We start from the raw sequence: 22836 nt of genomic DNA on the forward strand, positions 1-22836 counted from the left end.
AGGGTGTATATCTTTGGGGTATTTGTTTGAGGTGCTGAGAAAAGTGATAGGTGTAATAGATGATAGAGATAAATTACTGTGTTCTAGATCTCAACTGTGGGAGCTCGAGAACCGAGTTACATAATAAATAAAAATACACATGGAAACATAGATTCTGTGGTTTGTTTTTTTTTTTTTTTTAAATCCTAAAAGTGAATTCTGGCCTTTGGTAGGTTTCCAAAACCAAGTAGTTCACTTAGTATGAGACATTTTAGGAAAGGCCTTGCAGGGAAATTTTGTCAAATGCCTTTTCCTCTTTTTATAAATTTTAATTCTGATTGAATTTTATCATTTTTATTTTTTTGGAGATAAGGGCTTACTATGTATCCTTGGCTGGCCTTGAACTCAGAGAGAGCCTGCCTCTGCCTCCAAGTATAAGATTAAAGGCCTGCATCAGGAAGCCTGGCGGATTCTGTCTTGAAAGACTTGAACTTGAAATTCAGCTAGTAATGTGAGAGGGAAATCTGCGTGTAGAAATTTTACTTCGAGTCCGGCCTCTGAACATTCCTATGGACGGTAGCCATTTTTATTCTCTGACACAAGAACAGCACATTTCTTCTCACCTATTTTCTTGTTTCTTAAGGCTAAGTAATAAAAATGAACAGTTTTCTTGTGAGCCATTTTCCAGGGACTCCCCCAGTAGCTACTGCTGGTAGAGTGTGTCACTGTTTTTATTTACGTCAGCTCTTTCACGTCTTTAAGGCTTCCCCCTGAAATGGCTTTTCCTTCCACTTGAACACTAGCTAGGGTTTAGACAGACACTCCTGAACTAAACTCTGACCTACTCAGCTAGACCAGGTACTGTTCATGTTTTTCTTAATTGAAGTTCTGAAATTCAGTAATGAACTAAAGAACATTTTGGATTCCTGTGCTTAGTGAATTGACTTGTATTTATTTGTAAGTCTTGTTAGCTAAAATGTGATGGTAGACTAAGACAGTGGAGATTTAAATCATCTACTTAATTCTCCCAGAGGAGTATTACTGTCCGAGTTCATTTGGCCCTGAAAGTTAATACCTTAAGATATAGTGGTACTGCACCTGCCCTCAGCTAACTGTCTCTGTTGCTTGCATGTTTCGACCTTCCAGTGGGGATGTTGTGTAGGCCTTTTCTGACTCTCTTCTTCTACCTCCTCTCTCCTTTCTTGACCTGTTGAAGTAGAGTAACAAAAAGATGGTAAGTGAGGTCACACATGTGCTCTGTTTTCCACTTTGGCTTGCTGGGACAGTCGCTGGTGTCTGTGTCCCTTCAGTATCGGGGAGGGGGAAACCCATGTTTTTGTTTTAAGTGCTTTAATTTTTTAACCTTTTTCATTTCTTCAGTTTGGTAGCAACTAATAAAGTCCTATACTTTCCTGATTGCATACAATGAACCAAACAAGAACTAATTACTAACATAGTTTTGAATTGTTTTCCTTATTTTTTGTAGATGAATGTTGTAATTAAAATAGAATGTGGTGTGCATAATACAGAAATGAAGTAGCTATGTGATACAAACAGAAAATGGGTGAATTTGTTACATTTGGACACTTAGTTTATTGATTGATGTTCTATATTACCTATTATACTGAATGCATATAGTTGCAGCCAGTATGATAACATATATGTACTTGGTAAACTGAGTAAAATTTTAATGTATACATGAATCATAAGTGAAAAAAGAAATAAAAAATCTGTTTCTATGTCATCCTTACTGATGAGTAGATTTGACACTATCTGAAAATAAATAAGAAAAAAATAACATACCTATCAGGCTTTCTCACAAATAAAAGGCCATGCCCCATACACACAGAGACAAGTAAGTACCTTTGTGTAGTCCCTTCCTTTTATAAAACAAACAAACAAACCAGGCTTGTTGGGCCTGTCCCAGACATTTGATTGTTATTACATTTTTCTTTGGTAGTCTTTAAGTCTGGAAATTCTTAATTTTTTTCTGAGTAAAAGAGCATGCATTGTCTTAAATACTAAAGAGATTTTTTTAGAAAGGGTATATTTGTAGAGAATAGTATAGGCATAATTTTAAAGTTCTTTTTAAATCAGAAATAGAATATATAATTGGTATTACAAATATAGTTTTCTTTCAGTATAAAGTAAAATCTTCTATGTACTTGGTGAAGAGAGAGAACGTTTTTTTGAGATGTAACCCACTCTAACCCTACGCCAACCTCCACTTCCCTGCTTTCATAGACTTTCCTTCTAGGGATGTAATTGTGATTTAAAGCTTGTATTTTTTTCTATTTTCTAGTTCAGAGTGACATTGTTCAGAATTATTCTTGGCAAATATAGTCTATACTAACTAACTGGCTTTCGCCCAGTGACTCAGTTACTGTGAGTTTCCAGGGACCAGGTGAGGTTTAGGCTTGGAGTTCAGCGATGGGCAACAGGAAGACCTCAAGGCTGCTCTGAGTATTTCCTGTTGGTTCTGAAGGATTTGTTTGTTTTTGCATTTTCTCTGTGTAGCCATCTTAGCCATTCTGGAACTTGATCTGTCCCAGGCTGGCCTTGAACTCACAGAGATCCACCTACCTCTACCATCCAGGGGTCAAAGGTGTGGCCACCAGCACAGAGCTAGGTTATTAGCATTGTTGAAAATTGAAAGCTTCTAAGGGGAGTTAATATATGATCTAGGTTTTGTTTGGAGGTTTTGTTTGATTAGTTGGTTAGTTTTTTTCTCATACAGGGTTTCATATAGCTTAGGCTGGCATCAAACTTGCTGTGGAGTCTAGGATAGCCTTGAGCTACTGATCTTCCTGCCTCAATCTCTTCGTTTGTTTTGAGTTTTGCTTTTCTGAGACAGGGTTTCTCTGTGTAGCCCTGCTGTCCTGGAACTGACTGTAGAGCATCGCCTCACTCTGTTGAGTGCTTGTATTCCAAGCTGCGCCACCACTCCTGCTTTGTTTTGACCTCCCTATATAGCCCAGGCTGAGCCTGAACTCTGGCATTCTTCATCTTCCTGCCTAGGCCTTTGAGGTACTAAGATTATAAGCATGTGCCACAATACCTGTCAGTCGTTGCTTGTTTTTGTCTTTTTTTGGGGGTGGGGGAGTTTTTGTTTTTTTGTTTTTTTTTAGCAGCTGAGGACTGAACCCAGGGCCTTGTGCTTGCTAGGCAAGTGCTCTACCACTGAGCTAAATCTCCAACCCTCTTTTTCTTTTTTTAATTTGAGACAAAGTCTCATCTATTTCAAGCTGGCCTTGAACTTTCTTATCCTCTTGCCTTTACCTCCCAAGTCCTACGATTACAGTGTGCCACCATGCCTGATATCAGGCCGTGCTGGGGATAGAACCCAGGGCTTTTGTTCATGCTAGGCAAGCAACATACCAACTCTGAAACATCTCTGGCCTGTCTGAGGGTTAAAGAAATAATTTTATCAACACTTTTTTTGTTGTTTTTTATTTTGATTTTTCGAGTCAGGATTTCTCTGTAGCTTTGGAGTCTGTCCTGGACTAAGTCTGTAGACCAGGCTGGCCTTGAACTCATAGAGATCCACCTGGTTCTGCCTTCCGAGTGCTGGGATTACAGGCATGCGCCACCACTACCCGTCAAATATAGTGATCTTTTTTTTTTTGAGCTGAGGATCAAACCCAGGGCCTTGCGCTTGCTAGGCAAGTGCTCTATCACTGAGCTAAATCCCCCGTTTTTTTTTTTTTTATTAAGTCCCTTGATCGCATACATTTTTGTTTTTAAATGGCCCTTTTTGTTCAGAGGAGACTAAGGATACTCAATGTCAGATGTCCCTTTCAGTTAATAGTTCATAATATGTGTGGCCCTAGAAGAAGATTCATAAGGATTTTCATTTGAGTTGCTATAAGCCTCTTTTTTAAGGTTTATTTATTTATTATGTATACAGTGTTCTGCCTGCATGTGTCCTTGCAGGCCAGAAGAGGGCACCAGATCTAATTGCAAGTGGTTGTGAGCCACCATGTGGTTGCTGGGAATCGAACTCAGGACCTCTGGAAGAGCAGTCAGTGCTCTTAAGAACTGAACCATCTCTCCAGCCCTTTTTTTTTTTTTTTTTTTTTTTTTTTTTTTTTTTGTCTTTGTTTTTGTTTTTTGAGACAGGGTTTCACTGTGTAGTCCTGGCTGTCCTGGAACTTGCTCTGTAGACCAGGCTGGCCTTGAATTCACAGAGAAATCCACCTGCCTCTGCCTCCCAAGTGCTGGGATTAAAGATGTGCACCAACATCACCACCTCAGGCAATAAGCCACTCTTCCTAAGAGGAATAAAAGTAAGTATTCTGTTGAAATTTGATCATACTTATTCTAAATTGGTTGAAATAATAGAAATTACCAACCAATTATCGAAATCAGTTGTCTTCTATAATACAATGAAAAATACAAGTACCATAGGAGCAAATAAGTAACAGAAATTGGTATGAAATTATACTTGTTAATAGCCAAAAGTAGCATATATATTTGCAGGTATAGATTTTTTTCTTTATTCTTAATTAAGAAATGTTTAACAGATATAGCTATGTTAAACAGGGTTTACAGACCCTCCATATACCTACCATCTAGATTCCAGTATTAATAGCTGTTATTCTAAACCAGGCATAGGGGCACACACCTTTAATCCTACCTTAATCCCAGCACTGGGGAGGCAGAGGCAGGCAGATCTCAGTATGTTTGAGGCCAGCCTGGTCTACATACAGAGTTCTAGAACATCCAGGGCTACATAGAAGGACCTTGTCTCAAAAATCAAAACATTTATTATTTTGATTAACTACATACCCATTCATCTATCTGAATGCCTTGGTTTTTTTGTTGGTTTGTTGGTTTGGGTTGGTTTTTGTTTGTTTGTGTGTTTTTGATGTTTGTTTCACTGAGTTACAGATACTAGTATACTTCTCCCTAAATACTTCACCATGCCTGCCTTTATCCAGAGTTCACAAGTGTAGATCTTTCCAGTTTTTCATTTTCTTCCTGAAGATTCTGAGTAGTTAATAGTCAAGGAATTTGAGTGTTAATTTTGGGAAAATTGACTTTATAAGAAATTAGTTGCAACAGAAAGTTTTAGTGAACTTCTTTCATTTTGTCATTACTGTATCTTCTAGAAATCTGGCTTTTAGTTTAAAACTACTTTTGGGGGACATTTCTAGTTCTGTTTTTTCCTTTTCTCCTAGCACTGCAGATTTAACTCCCAGGGCCCTACACATATGAGGCACATGCCTACTTCTGTGCTTCAGCCCCACCCCAAAGGTCATATTTTTTAAAGCTTCATTTTACATCTTCTCATGTTGGTTTTGTGGTTTCTTCATCTCTTCATAATCTGAACTTTTATTATACCAAATAGTAGCTATTTCTGGTACTAATGTTTAAATGGATTCATCAGTATAGGAATAATATTTGGATGACAGATTTCTAAAACATTTAAATATTAAGATATTGTTTGCTTTGTTATGCATACAAAGTTTTATATTTTTAATATGGGTCACCTTAAATATGCTCTCATTGGAGACAGGTTGTGAGTTTTGTGCTTCATGAAAGATAGCATTGATTTTCAGTATTATACTTCACGATTAAAAATGTTGCCCATGAGATAACTTTAAAGGAGTTGTTTTAATGCATACACATATAGATAGACATTGGTGAAATCTGTAAATTGGTGTGTGATGCATTGTTATAGAGGAGTGAGGAATCATTATGATTTTTGCATCTACATTGATATAAATCATTTTAATAGTAGAAAGAAATGTGTTTGTGTGCATTGAGCATTTTTTCAAGTTTTTCCCCCTGATGTGCTATTTCACATATCACAGGACTTATTTTTTGAACATTTGAGCAAAAGAAACAGATGAAACCTCATACAAATCCCTTCAAAATATGAAAATGTGGGGTTTATTTGTGCTAATGCTCTTCTTTTGGAAGCATGTATTAAAGGTAAGGTCAATTTATTGATTTAAATACATAGTACATAAAATATTGATTAAATTTTGTAAGCTGTTCTTGAAAGAAAAGAGTTTTAACTTTGGAATAAAAAACTTGATCTACAAGTCCAAGAAAAAATTAAAATTTAGTTATTCCCAAGTTTCCTAAAATTCAGGAATAGAATTTTCTAAAGCTTCTTGAAGTAAAACTTGGACTGTTTTAAAGCTTTGCCATCCCGTCTTCTAGGATCTTATGGTTGGGGATGAGGCAAGTGAATTGCGCTCAATGTTGGAAGTTAACTACCCCATGGAGAACGGCATAGTGCGAAATTGGGATGACATGAAACACCTGTGGGACTACACATTTGGACCAGAGAAACTCAATATAGACACCAGAAACTGCAAAATTCTCCTCACAGAACCTCCCATGAACCCAACCAAAAACAGAGAGAAGATTGTAGAGGTAAATTTTTGATGGGCTGGATATCCATGTGTATCTATCTCTGTGATAGAATGTTAAATCAGATTTTTTTTTCTTCCTGCTGCTTCTGCTGCTAAGGATAAATAAAAGCAATCAGTTCTCCCCAGATCCTGATTATTTTGCATTTACTACAGATTGAGGGTGGTTCATCTGAAAACTTAAATGTTTTGATCATGTTTATGATGCTTATGAAATTTCGAATTTTGGAACATAAATTTTGGATTTTTAGATAAGGGAATTTACCTGGTAAATAGGCAGATATTCCAAATTTTACATCAGAAATCTCTCTGGTCTCAAGCATTTTGGATAAGGAACAGTTAACATGTATATGCTAGTAGATAAGAACACTCCCCTCCCCAAAAATTAGGTGATTGAGTAAAGTAGTTTATTAGAAATTAATAGATCTAATGGAAAAAAATAGTGAAGTTGGCTGGTGGTGACGCATGCCTGTAATCCTAACATTCGGGAGGCAGAGGCAGAAGCAGGTGGATCTCTGTGAGTTCGAGGCCAGCCTGATCTAAAGAGCTAGTCTAGGACAGGCTCCAAAGCTACAGAGAAACCCTGTCTTGAAATAAGTAAGTAAGTAAGTAAATAAATAAATAAATAAATAAATCCAGGGTTGGGGATTTAGCTCAGTGGTAGAGCACTTGCCTGGCAAGCGCAGGCCCTGGGTTCGGTTCTCAGCTCTGGGGGAAAAATAGTGAAGTTGTGTGTGTGTGTGTGTGTGTGTGTGTGTGTGTGTGTGTGTAGTTGAGTTCAGGAAGACTTTGGAATTCAAGATGGAAAATTTGAAAGTCTTTGAGATGATGTTTTTCACCAAAGAAGTGAGAGGAGACAGTGTTGAGAAGGCTGGGGCCAGAGGAAGGAGCCTACCGAAGAGATTGGAAAGGCTGCTGAGGTGTGAGGCAGGCAGAGAGCCTGTCACTGACTCAGATGGTGGACTCTGGAGGACTCTGCGTTTTGTTAGTAGATGCACACACAGCAGCAGCACTTGTTTACTAAAGGGATGTTGGAATAGAATGTTAGAAGATGAATTAATTGATGAAGATGTATTCAAAAGTTGTAAAATCGAAGTTCTGTATGTTCTCATTGCAACCAGTTGTTAAATATCTCGGTATCCAGAGTGGTAGCCCTGTCAGTCAGTGAGTGCTTACAGTGGATGACCACAAGAAATCATTTAAGATTTTCTCAGCTGACGGGCTACAGTGCTGGGGGATGTGTTGCTGTACGCTGTGAATATATGCCCATGCACACTGGAGTGTCCGTGAATGGACAGTTTTAGGGGGAGTTGGTTTTTACCTTTCACCATGTGGGTGGGCTCTGGAGATTGAACTCAGGTCATCATGGCTTTCGAAACTGAGCCATCTTTCTGGTCCCAAGAGGATATGTCATTTTACTTCTTTATTCTGATTTTTGTTTTGTTTTGTTTTTCGAGACAGGGTTTCTCTGTATAGTTTTGGTGCCTGTCCTGGAACTCACTCTGTAGATGCTTGTAGGCACACACATGTGCGTGTGTATCCAAACTGCCCTGATGATTGGAATTGAGGACAACTAGTTAGAATAGATGATCCTCAGGGTCCTTTGGTTGCATCTCAATCAACTGATCTACCATGTGAGCATGAAGGAACTATATAAATATGTATAATAGAGTTTTCTGCATAAACCACCTTCCTGTTTTCCTTCTCCTTCCACTTTCAGGTAATGTTTGAAACTTACCAATTCTCTGGTGTGTATGTAGCCATCCAGGCAGTTCTGACTCTGTATGCTCAAGGTAAGTAAAGCTGAACTATTAGCAAAATTAATTCAGCAAACACAGAGGGGGGTGTGTGTGTGTGTGTTTTGTTCTGTTTGTTTTTTGAGACAAGGTATCTCTGTGTCCTGGCTGTCCTAGAACTTGCTCTGTAGATCAGGCTGGCTTCACGTGCCTCTGTCTCCCAAGTGGTGGCATGGAGAGTTGACTCAGTGGTTAAGAGCATTGACTGTTCTTGCTGAGGACCCAGGTTCTAGTCCTTCATTTAGAGCCATATATGACTCTAGTTCCCGGGGATCCAGTGCCCTCTTCTGGCCTCCAAGGCCACTGCATGTACTTGGTAAATAGGCATAACATTCAGGTAAACACTATTACAGATAAAATCTAAAAAAAAAAAAAGAAAGAAAGAAAGAAAGAAAGAAAAGACTGTTACTTATATAAGATCACACTTCAAAACTTTACAATTGTATGTGTCTGTGTCAGTTTGTCATGCATGTGTATGCAGGGGTGCATGCTTGTGAAGGTCAGAGGTCGACATCAGGTGTCTTTTTCATTCTCCACTTCCTTTTTTTTTTTTCTTTATTTTCCCTGAGACAGAGTTTCTCTGTGAAACAGTCCTGGCTGTCCTGGAACTCACTCTGTAGACCAGTCTGGCCTCAAACTCACAGAAATTCGCCAGCCTCTCTACTTCCTTTTTAGAGACAGCATCCCTCTTTAGTTGACCTGGAGTTGGCTGATTGACAAGGCCCTCCTGTCTGCACTTCCCGGTACAGAGGTTACAGCCTTTGCTGCTACACCCGTTGTTTTGTGTGGTTGACGGGATCCAGACCAAGTCCTGGGCTTGTGTAGCAAGCCCTCTACCACAGAGCCAGCTGCCAACCCCCCTGCGGCTGTCATTGGTCGTGTGCATGTCATGCACACTTGCACTTGCTCTAGTATGTAAGGAGCTAAGCTTAAAGTGACATCAGTTTTCTCAACAGTTCTTTTTGCTTTTTAGCTGTTTTAAATGTTTGCACATTATGAGGGACTAGAGATGGGTTGTCAGTTAAGAGCATTGGTTGATCTTCCAGAGGACCCAGGTTCAATTTCTAGCACCCCATGGGCTCACAACTCCAGTTCTGATATCCTCTTTTGGCCTCCTTGGGCAGTTGATAAGTAAATTAAACCTTAATTGAGAATAAACAGAATTTATCCTCAGAATTCGCTTGAGTTTAAGAAATATTTTAGGGGTTAGGGATTTAGCTCAGTGGTAGAGCACTTGCCTAGCAAGCACAAGGCCCTGTGTTCAGTCCTCAGCTCTGGCAAAAAAAAGAAAAAGAAACAAAGAAAGAAAGAAAAAGAAAGAAATATTTTAAAAGATTAGTGTGCTTGGTAGTTTTATGTCAGCTTGACACATTTGAAGTCATCTGAGAGGAGGGGAGGGACCTCAGTTAAGAAAATGCTTCTAGAACCAAGCAGTGATGGCGCATGCCTTCAATCTCAGCACTCAGGACACAGAAGCAGACAGGTCTCTGTGAGTTTGAGGCCAGCCTGGTCTACAGAGCTAGTTCCAGGACAGCCAAGGCTGCGTGGGGGGGGGGGGTGGGAGTAGGAGTGGGTACCCTGTGCCACAGAAACAAAAATAAACAAAAAAAGGAATGATTCTAGAAGATGGGGCTGTATGCAAGCCTATAGGGCATTTTCTTAATGATTTTGTTTTTCTTAGTCATCAATCATTTTCTTAGTGCTTGATATGGGTGTGGTGGCAGCCCATTTTGGGTAGTGCCAACCCTGGGCTGGTGGTCCTGGATTCCATAAAAAGGCAGGCTGAGCAACCATGGGAGCAAGCCAGTAAACAACACATTTCCATGACCTCTGCATCAGCTCACACCTCCAGGTTTCTGTTTCAGTTCCTATTGGATTTCCTTCAATGATGAACACTGCTGCGGAAGCCAGATAAACCCTTTCCTTCCCAAGTTGCCTTTGGTCTTGGTGTTTCATCACAGCAATAGTTAGGGTTACCTAACTAAGACAGCATAAAAATCTTAATGGTCATCCAGGTGTTCGCGCGCCTTTAGTCTCAGCACATGGGGGTGGTGGGGGGGGGACGCAAAGGCATGTGGGTTGCTATGAGTTCTAGGTGAGCCTCATCTACACAGTGAGCCCAGGCCAGCCAGGACTCCATAGTAAAACTGTGTGTGTGTGTGTGTGTGTGTGTGTGTGTGTGTGTGTGTGTGTGTAACACACGTACAGATCAGATGCATAGTAAGTTGGGTGGGGAGAAGATGTTTTGGAACATGTTCCTAGTTTTTGAGTCAGTTTTTTGTTGGAGCTGAGGACCAAACCCAGGGCCTTGCACTTGCTAGGCAAGCGCTCTACCACTGAGCTAAATCCCCAACCCCTTGAGTCAGTTTTAATGAACTGTGTTCTCTCTGTGTTTGTGTGTATTTTGTTGTTGTTTTTGAGACAAGGTTTCTCTGTGTAGCTTTGGCTGTCCTGGAACTCAATGTATAAATCATGCTGGCCTTGAATTCAAAGAGATCCTCCTGCCTCTGCCTCCAGAGTGCTGGGACTAAAGGCATGGAAATTAATTTTTAAAGCTATATTTAGTTACCTATTGTAATAGGTCTTGCATTCTATTTAATATAGAAAGTCTATCAAACAATGAGATAGATACAGTCTCTGCTCTTAAGGTGGTGGATTACAATCTAGCTATAAATTTCAATAGAGGGAAGTGTCTGTCAAGTGGAGGAGTATTTTCTGGATAAGTCTGCATTTGGACAGTTCTACCCTTTGAAAATCTGTTTGTCTAGTTGTGTGCATGAGCATGTGTGGTGTCGGGAGCAGCTTGTAGGAGTCAGTTCTCTCTCTGCCGTGGGAGTCCCAGGGATCAACCTGAGGTCGGCGGGTTTGGCAGCAAGCTCTTAGACCCCCTGAGCCACACTTCATTCCCTCCCTCCTTCCCTACACACATACATCATTTGTAAATACCATTTTAGAGGGACTGGAGAGATGTCTTAGTGAAAGAACACTGGCTGATCCCAGAGGGTTCAAGTTCAGTTCCCAGTACATATATGGTGGCTCACAGCCATCTGTAGCTCCAGTTCCAGGGCATCTGACATCCACTTCTGGCTTCTACAGGTACCTGGCACACATGTAATGTACAGACATACATGCAAGCAAAAGACAAATACACATCAAATAAAATTAAAGTTAAAAATTTTTTATAACTTAGAAATTACTTTCTTTTTGTGTCCGTCGTCCCCGTCCTCGTCCCGCCCCCCCCCCCCCCCCCAGCTGAAGACCGAACCCAGGGCCTTGCACTTGCTAGGCAAGCACTCTACCACTGAACTAAATCCCCAATCCCTAGAAATTACTTTCATATACAGTCATTTTGGAAGGTTTAAAAGGGGGTTAGTCTAAGTTTGAACCTGTAATGAGAATTCCATCTTGTGTCAGGAAGAGTTACTTTTTGTGTGTCAGTGTTTTGCCTACATATATGTATGTGCCCTATGTGCATGCCTGGTGCCCATGGAGGCCAGAAGAAGACATTGGATATTGGATCCCCTAGTACTGGAGTTGCAGTTTTGAGCTACAGTGTAGGTATTGGACCCTACCCACGTCCTGTAAGAACAGTAAGTATTCTTAACTGCTGAGACATCTCTAGTTCCCCTAAAAAGAATTTCTAAGAAAACTGATGTTAATATATTTTCCTAGTAAAATTTATGAGTTAATCTCAATCCAGTAAGATAACCTTTTTTGAAAGAAGATTCATTTATCATGTATACAATGTTCTGCCTACAGGTATACCTGCGTGCCAGGCACCAGATCTCATTATAGATGACTGTGAGCCACCATGTGGTTGCTGGGAATTGAACTCATGGGCCCTGGAAGAGCAGTCGGTGCTCTTAACTTCTGTGCCATCTCCAGCCCAAGATAACCTTTCTTTGGTTTTTCGAGACAGGGTTTCTCTGTGTAGCTTTGGTGCCTGTCCTGGATCTCTCTCTGTAGACCAGGCTGGCCTTGAACTCACAGAGATCTGCCTGGCTCTGCCTCCCGAGTGCTGGGATTAAAGTGTGCACCTTCATCGCCTGGCCAAGATAACTTTCTTAATTGCTTGTATCTAGCTATTTTTTATGTAACTGTTGACTCCTTAATTTTGAGAAACAATAGCTCAGTAAAATTAAATAACTATAAGCTTTATAATCCCACACTCAAGAGGCAGAGGCAGGTGAATCTCTGTGAGTATGAGGGTAGCCTGGTCTACAGAGTGAGTTTCAGGACAGCCAGGGCTACACAGAGAAATCTTGTCTTGAAAAACCAAAATAAGTAAGTAACTGGAAGTCATGCTTTTTCCTAACTGGGTGGTTAATATTCTCTGGAAAAAGGAGTGGAGAGATGGCTCAGTAGTTAAGAGCGCTGCTGGTCTTGCAAAGGACCAGATTTCAGTTCCTAGCTCTGAGGTCAGGCAGCTTATAACCACCTATAACTCCAGCCCCAGAAAAGTGGGTGCTCTCTTCTGGTCTCCGTAGGCACTGTACTTGTGTGTAAACACATGTACACGCAAACACACACATATGCACAAATACATAGTAAAGATAAATTTAATAAGAACAACAACTACTATAACCATTCCAACCTGCAGGAGGGTTTTGAATAAGAAATGACCTGGACGGGCTGGAGAGATGGCTCAGGGGTTAGGAACACTGGCTGCTCTTCCAGAGGACCTGGGTTCAATTCCCAGCACCCATATGACAGCTCACAACTGTCAGTAACTCCAGTTGCAGGAGATCTGACACCTTTACACAAATGCAAATAAAATAAAATTAAATAAATTTTTAAAAAAAGAAGTGACCTGGTGTTAGGAAGATATGTTTATGTGCTTAGTTCAGTCTAGAAGGATAGAGAAGATTGATCAACATTGGGAAATCACAGGTCAAGGTTTGAGTGGTCAGAGAAGGCATGGATGAAAGGGCAGGAATTTAAAAGACAGACAGACACCCAGGGATAAAAGGGTATGGCACTAAGAGTCCTTGTTCTCTTTTCTCAGTAGACAGTCATCGTCCGGGGCTGGGGAGATCGCACAGTAGGTAACTGCCAACCTTGAAAGTCTGAGTACCTGCGTTCAGATCCTCAGCACCCACATAAAAGCCATGCTCAGCAGCACGTGCCTGTGATTCCAGCACCGAGGAGCTCAAGACAGGAGGATTCTAGGGGCTTGCTGGCCAAGTAGTCTGTCCTGATCAGTGAGCCTCAGGTTCAGTTAGAGACCCAGTCTCCTCAGATACCACACCTATGTAACCACAGATCCCTGTAACCCCAGTTCCGATGGATGTGGATTGCTGAGGCTTACTGGCTTCCAAGTTACCAGAGAAAACACCAGCCCAGGTTCAGAAAGAGACCCTTCCTTAAAGGAGTAGGTACTGAGAGATAAAGGAAGACACTCGATGCACACAGATACACAAAGAAATCATCAAGTAATAACTTAAAATATACTAAGAAAGAGCAATTGAGGAAGACAGCCAATTGAACCCTCTGTCCTCTGCAGGTACATGAGGATACCTGCATTCCAAAACAGTCTCCTCTGAAAGAGCAGGCTGAAAGGGAACAGTGTAAGAGTTCATGAGGCTATCAGAATAATCAGGGAAAACAAGTTATATCAAAATGGGAATATTTATAAACTTATTGGTGTTTATCAAAGAGAAACAGATATGACAGTGCATGCAAATTTATTGAGATGAGATTAAGCATGTTTACAGTAATATGTCCATAGGCAGATTTATGTAAGAAAAAAGGGAAAAAAAAAAAAAAAAAGAAAGAAAGAAATGAAAGAACTTAGCTGGGTGGTGGGATGCACACTTTTAATCCCAGTGCTCAGGAGACGGGAGGCAAACAGATGCAGCCTGGTCTATAGAGTGAGTTCCAGGACAGCCAGAGCTACACAGAGAAACCCTGTCTCGAAAAAAAAACAAAGAAAGAAAAGAAAGAAAGAAGTGTAGAAAGACCATTCAGAGATGAGGAAGTAATAAAACTAGGTTATAGATTATTTATATTCTGTTTAAAAAGAAAACATGAGTTATATCAGGCTGGCCAAATGGCTCACAGGTAAAGAAGCTTGCTACAGAGCCTGGAGGTCTGAGTTTTGATCCCCTGAGCCCTACATAAAGGTGGAAAGAAAGATCTGATCCTACAAAATTGTCCTCTGCTCTCTACACATGTGCTGTGTATATACACATACATAATATTAATACATAAGAAACTTTTTTAGTGTGAGACTTTGGAAGTTCTGTTTTTCTCATTTTTTAGATAGTGTCTCCTGTAGCCCAGGCTGGTCTTCAACTTCCAGCATAACCCAGAATGACCTACAACAACTACTATGTTGTTTTCAGTCAGGGTCTCACTGTGTAGCTTTGGTTACTCTGGACCTTGCTGTGTAGACCAGGCTGGTCCCATTTGCCTCTGTCTCTGGAGTGCTAGATTAGAGATGTGTGTCAGCACATTCAGCCTGACCTAGAACCTCTCATCTCTGTCTTCCAAGTGCTGGGGTTACAGGCTTTTCCCAGTATGCCCACCTGGAAAAGGGTTATTTTTCCCTCAGAATTGACTTTTTTTCAGACATTTTTTTTCTCTTTAAAAATTTTATTATTATTGTAGGCTGGAAAGATGGCTCAGGAGTTAAGAGCACTTGCTACTCTTCCAGAGGACCTGGGTTCAATTCCAAGCACTCATGTTGGGTGGCTCATAATTACCTATAACTACAGATTCAGGCATTTTAATGTTCTTTTGTGGCTATGGCAGGTGCACACGCACACACACAGAGACACACACAGACACACAAATAATAAAATAAAAAATATTTTACTGAAAATTATTATTAGTAATATTTTTATGTGTGTGGGAGTGGGGTGATAATAATGCCATGATTATGTTTAGAGGTCAGAGGACAACTTTGTGGAGTTGGTTCTCTTCTCCCACCTTTACGTGGGGTTCAGAGATTGAACTCAGGTCACTAGGCTTGCTTTGCCACTCTCTGAGACACTTTGCCAACCCGTTTCTGCTTTTCAGTACCACAAGTTAGACTTTGTGTACACCTGTTACGATTTCTTGGCTAGGATGAGACTCTGCTGTAATAACAATGAAAGTAAAGTAAATCTTTTCAGTGGCAGTCGAGAAACACAACAGCAGCTCTCTTCCCTTTGTGGGAGTGGGGGACACAGGGTTTTTCTGTGTGGTCCTGGCCATTCTAGAACTCTCTGTAGACCAGGCTGTCTCCCCCCCCCCCCCCAGACAGGGTTTCTCTGTGTAGCTTTGTGCCTTTCCTAGATCTCGCTCTGTAGACCAGGCTGGCCTCTAACTCACAGAGATCCCCCTGGCTCAGCCTCCTGAGTGCTGGGATTAAAGGCGTGTGCCACCACCGCCGGCTCCAGGCTGGTTTGAACTCAGAGATCCACCTGCTTCTGCCTCAGGTGCTGGGATTACGGGTGTGCGTCACCGTTGCCCAATTCCCTTGCTCTTGATTGTTGCTGATGGGGTTTGGTTGGGGATCCTACCTAGGCCATGCACATCCAGGCTCACACTGTTGCTGTACTACACTTTAGTGATGTTTCTCTTCTACCGTAAGCTTTAGTTAGGGCCATTTTCTCCTTCGGGGCAAGTAACTGAGCTGAAGGATTGATTGAGGATTGTTAGGTGTTAGACATTGCCTCAAGATTACAGGCTTTTGTTTTTATTGATGGTATTTTTCTTTTGTATTGAGATGGTGTTTGTCTATGTATCTCTGGCTGGCCGGTAACCCTCTAGTCATCCTGTAAATGAGGACGAGTTCGCCTTGTAGCCCATGTTGGCCTTGTTTTCTTTTTAGTTCTTTGAGATAAATGACCTGGAATTTTTAGTCCTATCACAAGCTTCCTGAGAGCTGGGTTTCAGGTATGAGTGAGCTACCAGGCCTGAGTAGATCATTTTAGCAGATTTACTTACCATCTTGTAACTTTGTGTAATAGTCACTTTTCACAGTTGTTTCCCTAAATTATTCATTATGCTTTAGAAAGTTTCACTTTACGGGAATTGGGTGATTAGGTTGTAAAGGACACTGTAGCAGATCTTCCTTCCCAAGCTCTTAAAGAAGCCCCTGATTGAACTAGAAACCTCACAAGGAAAACACAGGGCAAGATGACTTTGGATAATGGTACTTACCACCAAGCCTTACAGCCTGAGTTGGATTTCGTGGCCCCACATGGTGAAAGGAGAGAACCAGTCCCCATAAGTTGTCCTCTGACCTCACATGTGCTGTAGCATGCATGTGCCGCTCTCCTCCACATGTACATCCTATACAAATAAGGAAGAATGTAAAGAAAGGAAATGAGGGAGCAGACGCTTCCATCTGTAATTAGAAATGAAGTGCTGAAGCCAGCACAGTGGTGTACCCCTTTAATCCCAGCTCTCAGAGACAGAGGCAGGTGGATCTCTGAGTTCGAGGCCAGCCTGGTCTACAGAATGAGTTCTGGGATAGCCAGAGCTACATGAAGATACCCTGTCTTGGACAGAAAAAAGCAGAGAAAGAGAGGAAGTGCTGGCTCCCAGTTTCACTGACTGGTTGATTTTTCTGGGGTGGCTTCTCTACTGCATTTGAAACTTTCTGGCTTTGGTTTTCTGAACTGACTCTCAAAACCTGGTTCTTGTGCAGGTTTGTTGACTGGTGTAGTCGTGGACTCTGGAGATGGTGTAACTCATATTTGCCCAGTGTATGAAGGCTTTTCTCTCCCTCACCTTACAAGAAGGCTGGATATTGCTGGGAGGGATATTACCAGGTATCTTATCAAGGTAAGTGAAAGGAAAATAACATAAACACTCATGGGTTTTTGTTTTTGGGTTTTTTTTTTTTTTTTAGTTTTTTAGTTTTTTTACTGGCTTACACAAAAGTCAGTGTCTAAAACAATCTAGGGGCTGGGAGCTGGCTCAGCAGTCAAGAGCATATGCTGCTCTTGCAGAGAAACAGTTCTTATCTTGGCCAACTTTCCACTGCTGTAGCTCCGTGGAATCTAATGCCTTCCTCCAGACCTTTCAGGCACCAGCATTCATTTGCACATACCCACACACACACAATACACATAATTTAAAATAATAAGATACTTTAAAAACATTCAGTGTACAAGGTTTCTAGTATCCCCCAGTATACCATTATTGTCCTTGATATGGATTCCAGGGATTGCGTTCAGGCATGGACAGCAAGTACCTTTTACCTGCCCTGCAATCGTAGTAGCCAACAGGGGTTTAACTTTATACAGTGGAACTTACGTGGATTAACTTGCTGCCTTTTTTTTTTTTTTTTTTTAAATGATAGCTGCTGCTGTTGCGAGGATATGCCTTCAACCATTCTGCTGATTTTGAGACAGTTCGCATGATTAAAGAAAAACTTTGTTATGTGGGTTACAATATTGAGCAAGAGCAGAAGCTGGCCTTAGAGACCACAGTGTTAGTTGAGTCATATACAGTAAGTATCCTGTGTAAACACATGTGTGGGTAGGAAAGGGTATCTCTGTTTATTAGCCTCACTTAGTAGAGTTTCGGTTGTTTGGGTTTTGTTGTTTTGTTCTGTTTGTTGGACATCAAACCGAGGGCCTTGTGTGTGCCCAGCAGATTAGGCCCTAGCATTGGTATTTGTAGTTTGGGTTATTGTAATATGTTTTCATATGACTTTTGAATATCTCTTGCTACATTAAGATTCTGTGATATAATTACTGAAGATACCATGTATTGCAAATTAAAGCAAGAACTAAATTAGAATGTAATTAGAAATGGAGCTATTAGTTGAGATTCTAGCATCTTCAGAATATCATTTCTCAACATGTTTCGTGCAATGTTATTTTTCTGGCATGTTACTTAAGAGTTATACAAAATAGAACACATTATAATTGTGAAATAAATTATGGATATAGTTATCTCATTGCTGTATGACTCCTAGGCCCTTTGATATGCATGCAGTATGTATGCAGTGTGAAAATTTAGTATGCCTGTTTCTCAGATTCCTGGGTTTTTCTGAGATAGGATCTTGCTATGTATTACAGGGTCCCCTGCCTCTGCCTCCCAAATGGTGGGATTGCAATTCTGCATTCCCATATGAACCTCAAAAATTTTGTAGCATGTCATAGAGCTAATAATCTTAGAAACGTATCTTGGGACGTGGTCATGCTTTGATTTTTCTCAGACAAGTTCTCACTGGAACCCAAGCTGGTTTCAGACTTACTTTGAAATCCTTTATGTTGCACGAATTTTGTGAATAGTGCCACCATGGATCACATGACTTAACACTTGCTTTGCTGGGGATAGTGGCACATGCACTTAATACTGGCTGAAGCAAGTAAGTAATGAGACCAGCCTGATAAGGCCTGCAAAAAAAAAAAAAAAAAAAAAAAAAAAAAAAACCCAAACCAAAACAACAAAACGCCAAAATAGCTGGGTGTAGTGAGACACACCTTTAATCCCAGAATTTGGGAGGCAGAGGCAGGTGATCTCCATGATACAGCCAAGAGGACATGTGAGACCCTGTCTCAAAAGATACAAAGGGTGGGGATTCTGTTAGAGACCAGCTGTGGGAGCACACGCCTTTAATTCCAGTTTTTTGGGGGAGGGGCAGAGGCAGGAGGATCTTTGAGTTTGAGGCCAGTCTAGTCTACATAGAAGAAGTCCCAGGCTATTCAAAGGATACAATTAAACTTCTAATAATAACCTCCAGGTTTGCCCTGGTGGTTTCTTTCTTAAAGCTTTCCTGACAGGTTTTCTAGAGATCCTAATTTTCAGTCTTAAGTGTTTGGAAGGAACTGGTATAAGGTAAAAGGTGAGAGAACTAACAATGTGAGACATGGTTTATGTTGGACACTGGTTAAGATGGGGGAGTCATCACTGAATGAGTTCGAGGTCAGCCTGGACTAAAAGCAAGACCTTCTTAACCCCCACTTTCACCTTCCAACACCCCCCCCCAAACAAACAAACAAACAAAAAAGCCAGACATGGTGCTGCCCACTTGTAACTTAAGTGATTGCAATGTGACTGGGTTTGAGGTTCACCTATGCATGTAGTTTAGCCTCAGACTCCTAATAAGAGCCGGGCAGGGTGGTGCCCACCTGTAACCTCAGCACTGGGGAGGCAGAGACAGAAAGGTCATCTGGGCTACATGAGGTCCTGACTCCAAGGAAAATTCCAGGGAGAAAAATGAAAACAAAGTGTGTCTTCTTTCTTCCTTAAACAGTTGGAGATAGCTTTCAAAAATATATTCAAGTGTAAAACAAACTAAATGAATAAGTGGACAAATGTAAGCTAGAGTAAGATGTAAGAAACTTAATGCAGCTGGGTACATCAGGGATCATCATCTGAGAAATTTTGTTTGGCCCAAGAAAGCATTTTAGGAAAATGTATTGCTTTTAGTGATTTTGGTCAGAGAACAGAGTATTTTTTAAAAATCTCTCTTATGGAGAATGCTAGGAAGTAGCGCTTTTTGCCGACTTGCCCTGGGTTGTTTGTTTCTAGCTCCCAGATGGACGCATCATCAAAGTTGGAGGAGAAAGATTCGAAGCACCAGAAGCTTTATTCCAGCCTCACTTGATCAACGTGGAGGGGGTTGGTGTTGCTGAGTTACTGTTTAACACAATCCAGGCAGCTGACATCGACACCAGGTACAATAAACCGAATTTCTAAGTCCTTTATAGGAAGTACCTGGACCACAGAGTTGGCTCAGGAGTCAGGAGTACTTGATCTTCTTCTTCTTCCAGAGGACTCATGTCCGACTGCTCACAACTGTGACTCACAGCTCTGGCCTCTGGGCACTGTATTCATGCACACTTAGTGACAGGCAGACCCACACACCTTAACATGGTTTAAAATAAGAATATAATCTTTTTTTTTTTTTTTAAAGAAAGAAATTAATGTAAATTGAATGGACAAACTTCATTGTGTTTTAGGAGGGGTCTTGTTTTGTTTTTAACCTTTAAAATTTGAATTACATTACTTGTCTGTGCACATCACATACATGTGTGGGCCCACCCATGCCATGGTGCTTGGGTGGTGGTTGATTCCCTTCTATCCTGTGAGTCCCAGGGACCAGGCTCATCAGATGTGGCAGCAGGCAGGGGTTAGAGCTGAACCGTTTCTCCACCCCTCACTGTGTTTTTGATAGATTGGTATTAGTTAGATATCACTTCTCAGAAGGCTCTTTAAACATTTTTCAAAGATTTATTTATTTATTTATTTCTATTTTATATGTGTATGAGTGTTGGTCTACATACATGTATGTATGTATGTGTACCATGTGCATACCTCGTGTCCATGGAGGTCAGAAGAAAGCATCACATTTCTTGGAACTAGAGAGAGCTACAGATGGTTGTAAGCTGCCATGTGGGTCCTGGGAACCAAAATCATATCCTCTATAAGAACAAGTGCTTTTAACTGCTGAGCCACCTCTCCAGACCCCACTTTAAAGTTATTATTTTCATTTATTTGTTTGTTTAATTTTTAAAATTTTTCTTATTTATCTATTTATTTGTTTGTTTGTTTGTTTATATGTATGCAGTGTTCTGCCTGCATGTGTCCCTGCAGGCCAGAGGGCACCAGATCTTATTACAGATGGTTGTGAGCCACCATGTGGGTGCTGGGAATTGAACTCAGGACCTCTGGAAGAGCAGTCAGTGCTCTTAACCGCTGAGCCATCTCTCCAGCCCGTTTGTTTAATTTTATGTGTATTAGTGTTTTGCCATGGGAAGTTTCAGGTCCCCTGAGACTGGAGTTACAGACGGTTGTGAACTGCCATGTGGGTACTGGGACTTGAACCCTGGTCCTCTGGAAGAGCAGCCAGTGCTCTTAACTGTTGAGCCATCTCTCCAGCTCAAGTTACTATTTTTTAAACAATTTAAAATCTACAGAAAAGTGGCAAGTCTAATATAGAATACATGTGTGCCCTTTACCTAATTTTACTCTGTTGCTAATATTAATGTTATGCTTATTTGCTGTGTTAATTGCTTCTATTTTTTTTTTTTTGGAACCGTTTGAGAATAGCTTGAATATATAATTTCTCTTTAGCAGTTTTTATTCTTAAGATACACTTATAGTCGAGTGTGTCACTCAAGAGATTTATTATTGATACACTTAACGTAATATTTCAGTCTGTACAATATTCTACAGTATTATAATGCTCTATAATATTCATAGGCTGTCCTGTAGTGTACCTGTACAGCCGTCTTTGGTGGTGACTCATGCATATTTAGTCATTTCTCTTCGTTGCTTTTTCTCTGGTCCAGTTCATGGTATTAACATCTTTGCAAAGTTCAGACTAGTTATTTTAGATTTCTTTAAATTTGGGCTTTTATATTTTCTCGTAATTCAGGTGTGCATTTTTGACTAGAATACTCTGTATATGGTGTGTCCCAGGGGTATCACATCCAGGAGTGATGTTTCTTATTGATGATATAAATGCTCTTACTGAAGAGTTACTTGAAGTTTACTGTTTCCTCCAGTGAATGGTCTATTTTTCCTCTCCTAGTTAAGAACTTGTCCCTTTCCTCAGCACACTCTGCCCCTCTAGCATCCATTGATTAATCTTGCCTAAGTTCATTTGTGTTACCAGTTACTGTTTTTCCCCTTAACATATATCGACTTTTTGGATTTAGTTACAGTACTTGACTATCATACATGAAACCTTGGATTTGATCCACAGCACGACGTGTGTTTTAGTTTTACTACATTTTTATTTACTTATTTAGTGTGGGGGGCAGGGATGCCATGGCACACATGTGGAAGTCAAAGGATAACTTTTCGGAGTTGATTGTTTCCTTCCACTGTTTAGGTCCCAGGAATCAAACGTGGGCCATCAGGCTTGGCAAGAGGTACCTTTCCCCACTGAACCATCTCACCAGACCTTTAAATTTATGTATTTATTTAGTTTTCTTTTCTTTTTTTTTTTTTTTTTTTTTTGACAGGTCTCACTGTGTAGCTCTGAATTCACAGAGATCCTCCTGCTTCTGCTGGTATTGAAGGCATGTGCCACCATGCCCAGTTTAAATTTGTTTGTTTGTTTGTTTTGGTTTTTCGAGGCAGGGTTTTGCTGTGTAGCTTTGGAGCCTGTCCTGAAACTTGCTCTGTAGACTAGGCTGGCCTTGAACTCATTAAATTTATTTTTTAATTGACAAAAGTTCTGTTTATGGTATTGTAGGATGATGTTTTGAGTATACATTTTAATTAAGCTGATATTTATTATTATACATACAACTTTTGTGATGAGCACACTTAAAATCCAGTGCTTTTGCATATATAATATGTTTGAAATAGAACCTGTGTGTTATGTGCTGGGACTTCTGTCTAATCAGAGTTGCGTATCTTTTGGTCAACATCTCAAATCAGTGGCCAGTGCATCATCCCTGGTAACCATCATTGTACTCTGCTGCTATAGTCACATTTTCAGATTCCATATAAATAGGGCCATGCAGTATTTGCCTTTCTCTGCCTTACTTCATTTAACACAATTTCTTCCAGGCCTATCTACATTGCTACAAATTACAAGGTTTCCTTTTTTAAGGGAGAATTACATTCCACTGTATATATCGAATATCTCTTTATTCATTCACTTATAATAGTAATTTAGGCTGTGTATTTACTGGTAGGTTGCTGAATCATTTGATAGTTCCATCTTTAGTTTGGGGGAGAGTTTCTAACTGTTTTCTGTAGTGGTGATTATAATT

The 22836-nt window shown here is 40.5% G+C and overlaps 1 protein-coding gene across 4 annotated transcripts in view; it reads left to right on the forward strand.

Annotated features, from left to right (window-relative positions):
* Actr2 (actin related protein 2) overlaps positions 1-22836 on the forward strand; it is a 50694-nt gene that overhangs the window by 13767 nt on the left and 14091 nt on the right. The window contains exons 3-8 of one of the 4 annotated variants that reach the window (XM_036200881.1): positions 1199-1213; positions 6151-6366; positions 8083-8155; positions 16797-16933; positions 17454-17603; positions 19637-19782. In XM_036200881.1, the coding sequence (XP_036056774.1) occupies positions 1199-1213; positions 6151-6366; positions 8083-8155; positions 16797-16933; positions 17454-17603; positions 19637-19782 (737 nt within the window). Of the gene's footprint in view, positions 1-1195; positions 1214-4728; positions 5917-6150; positions 6367-8082; positions 8156-16796; positions 16934-17453; positions 17604-19636; positions 19783-22836 lie in introns of those variants that run through there. The other 3 variants (XM_036200884.1, XM_036200883.1, XM_036200882.1) reach the window with 3 other exon arrangements.

The sequence above is a fragment of the Onychomys torridus genome, chromosome 10 (genome assembly GCF_903995425.1).
Source record: "Onychomys torridus chromosome 10, mOncTor1.1, whole genome shotgun sequence".
NCBI lineage: Eukaryota > Metazoa > Chordata > Mammalia > Rodentia > Cricetidae > Onychomys > Onychomys torridus.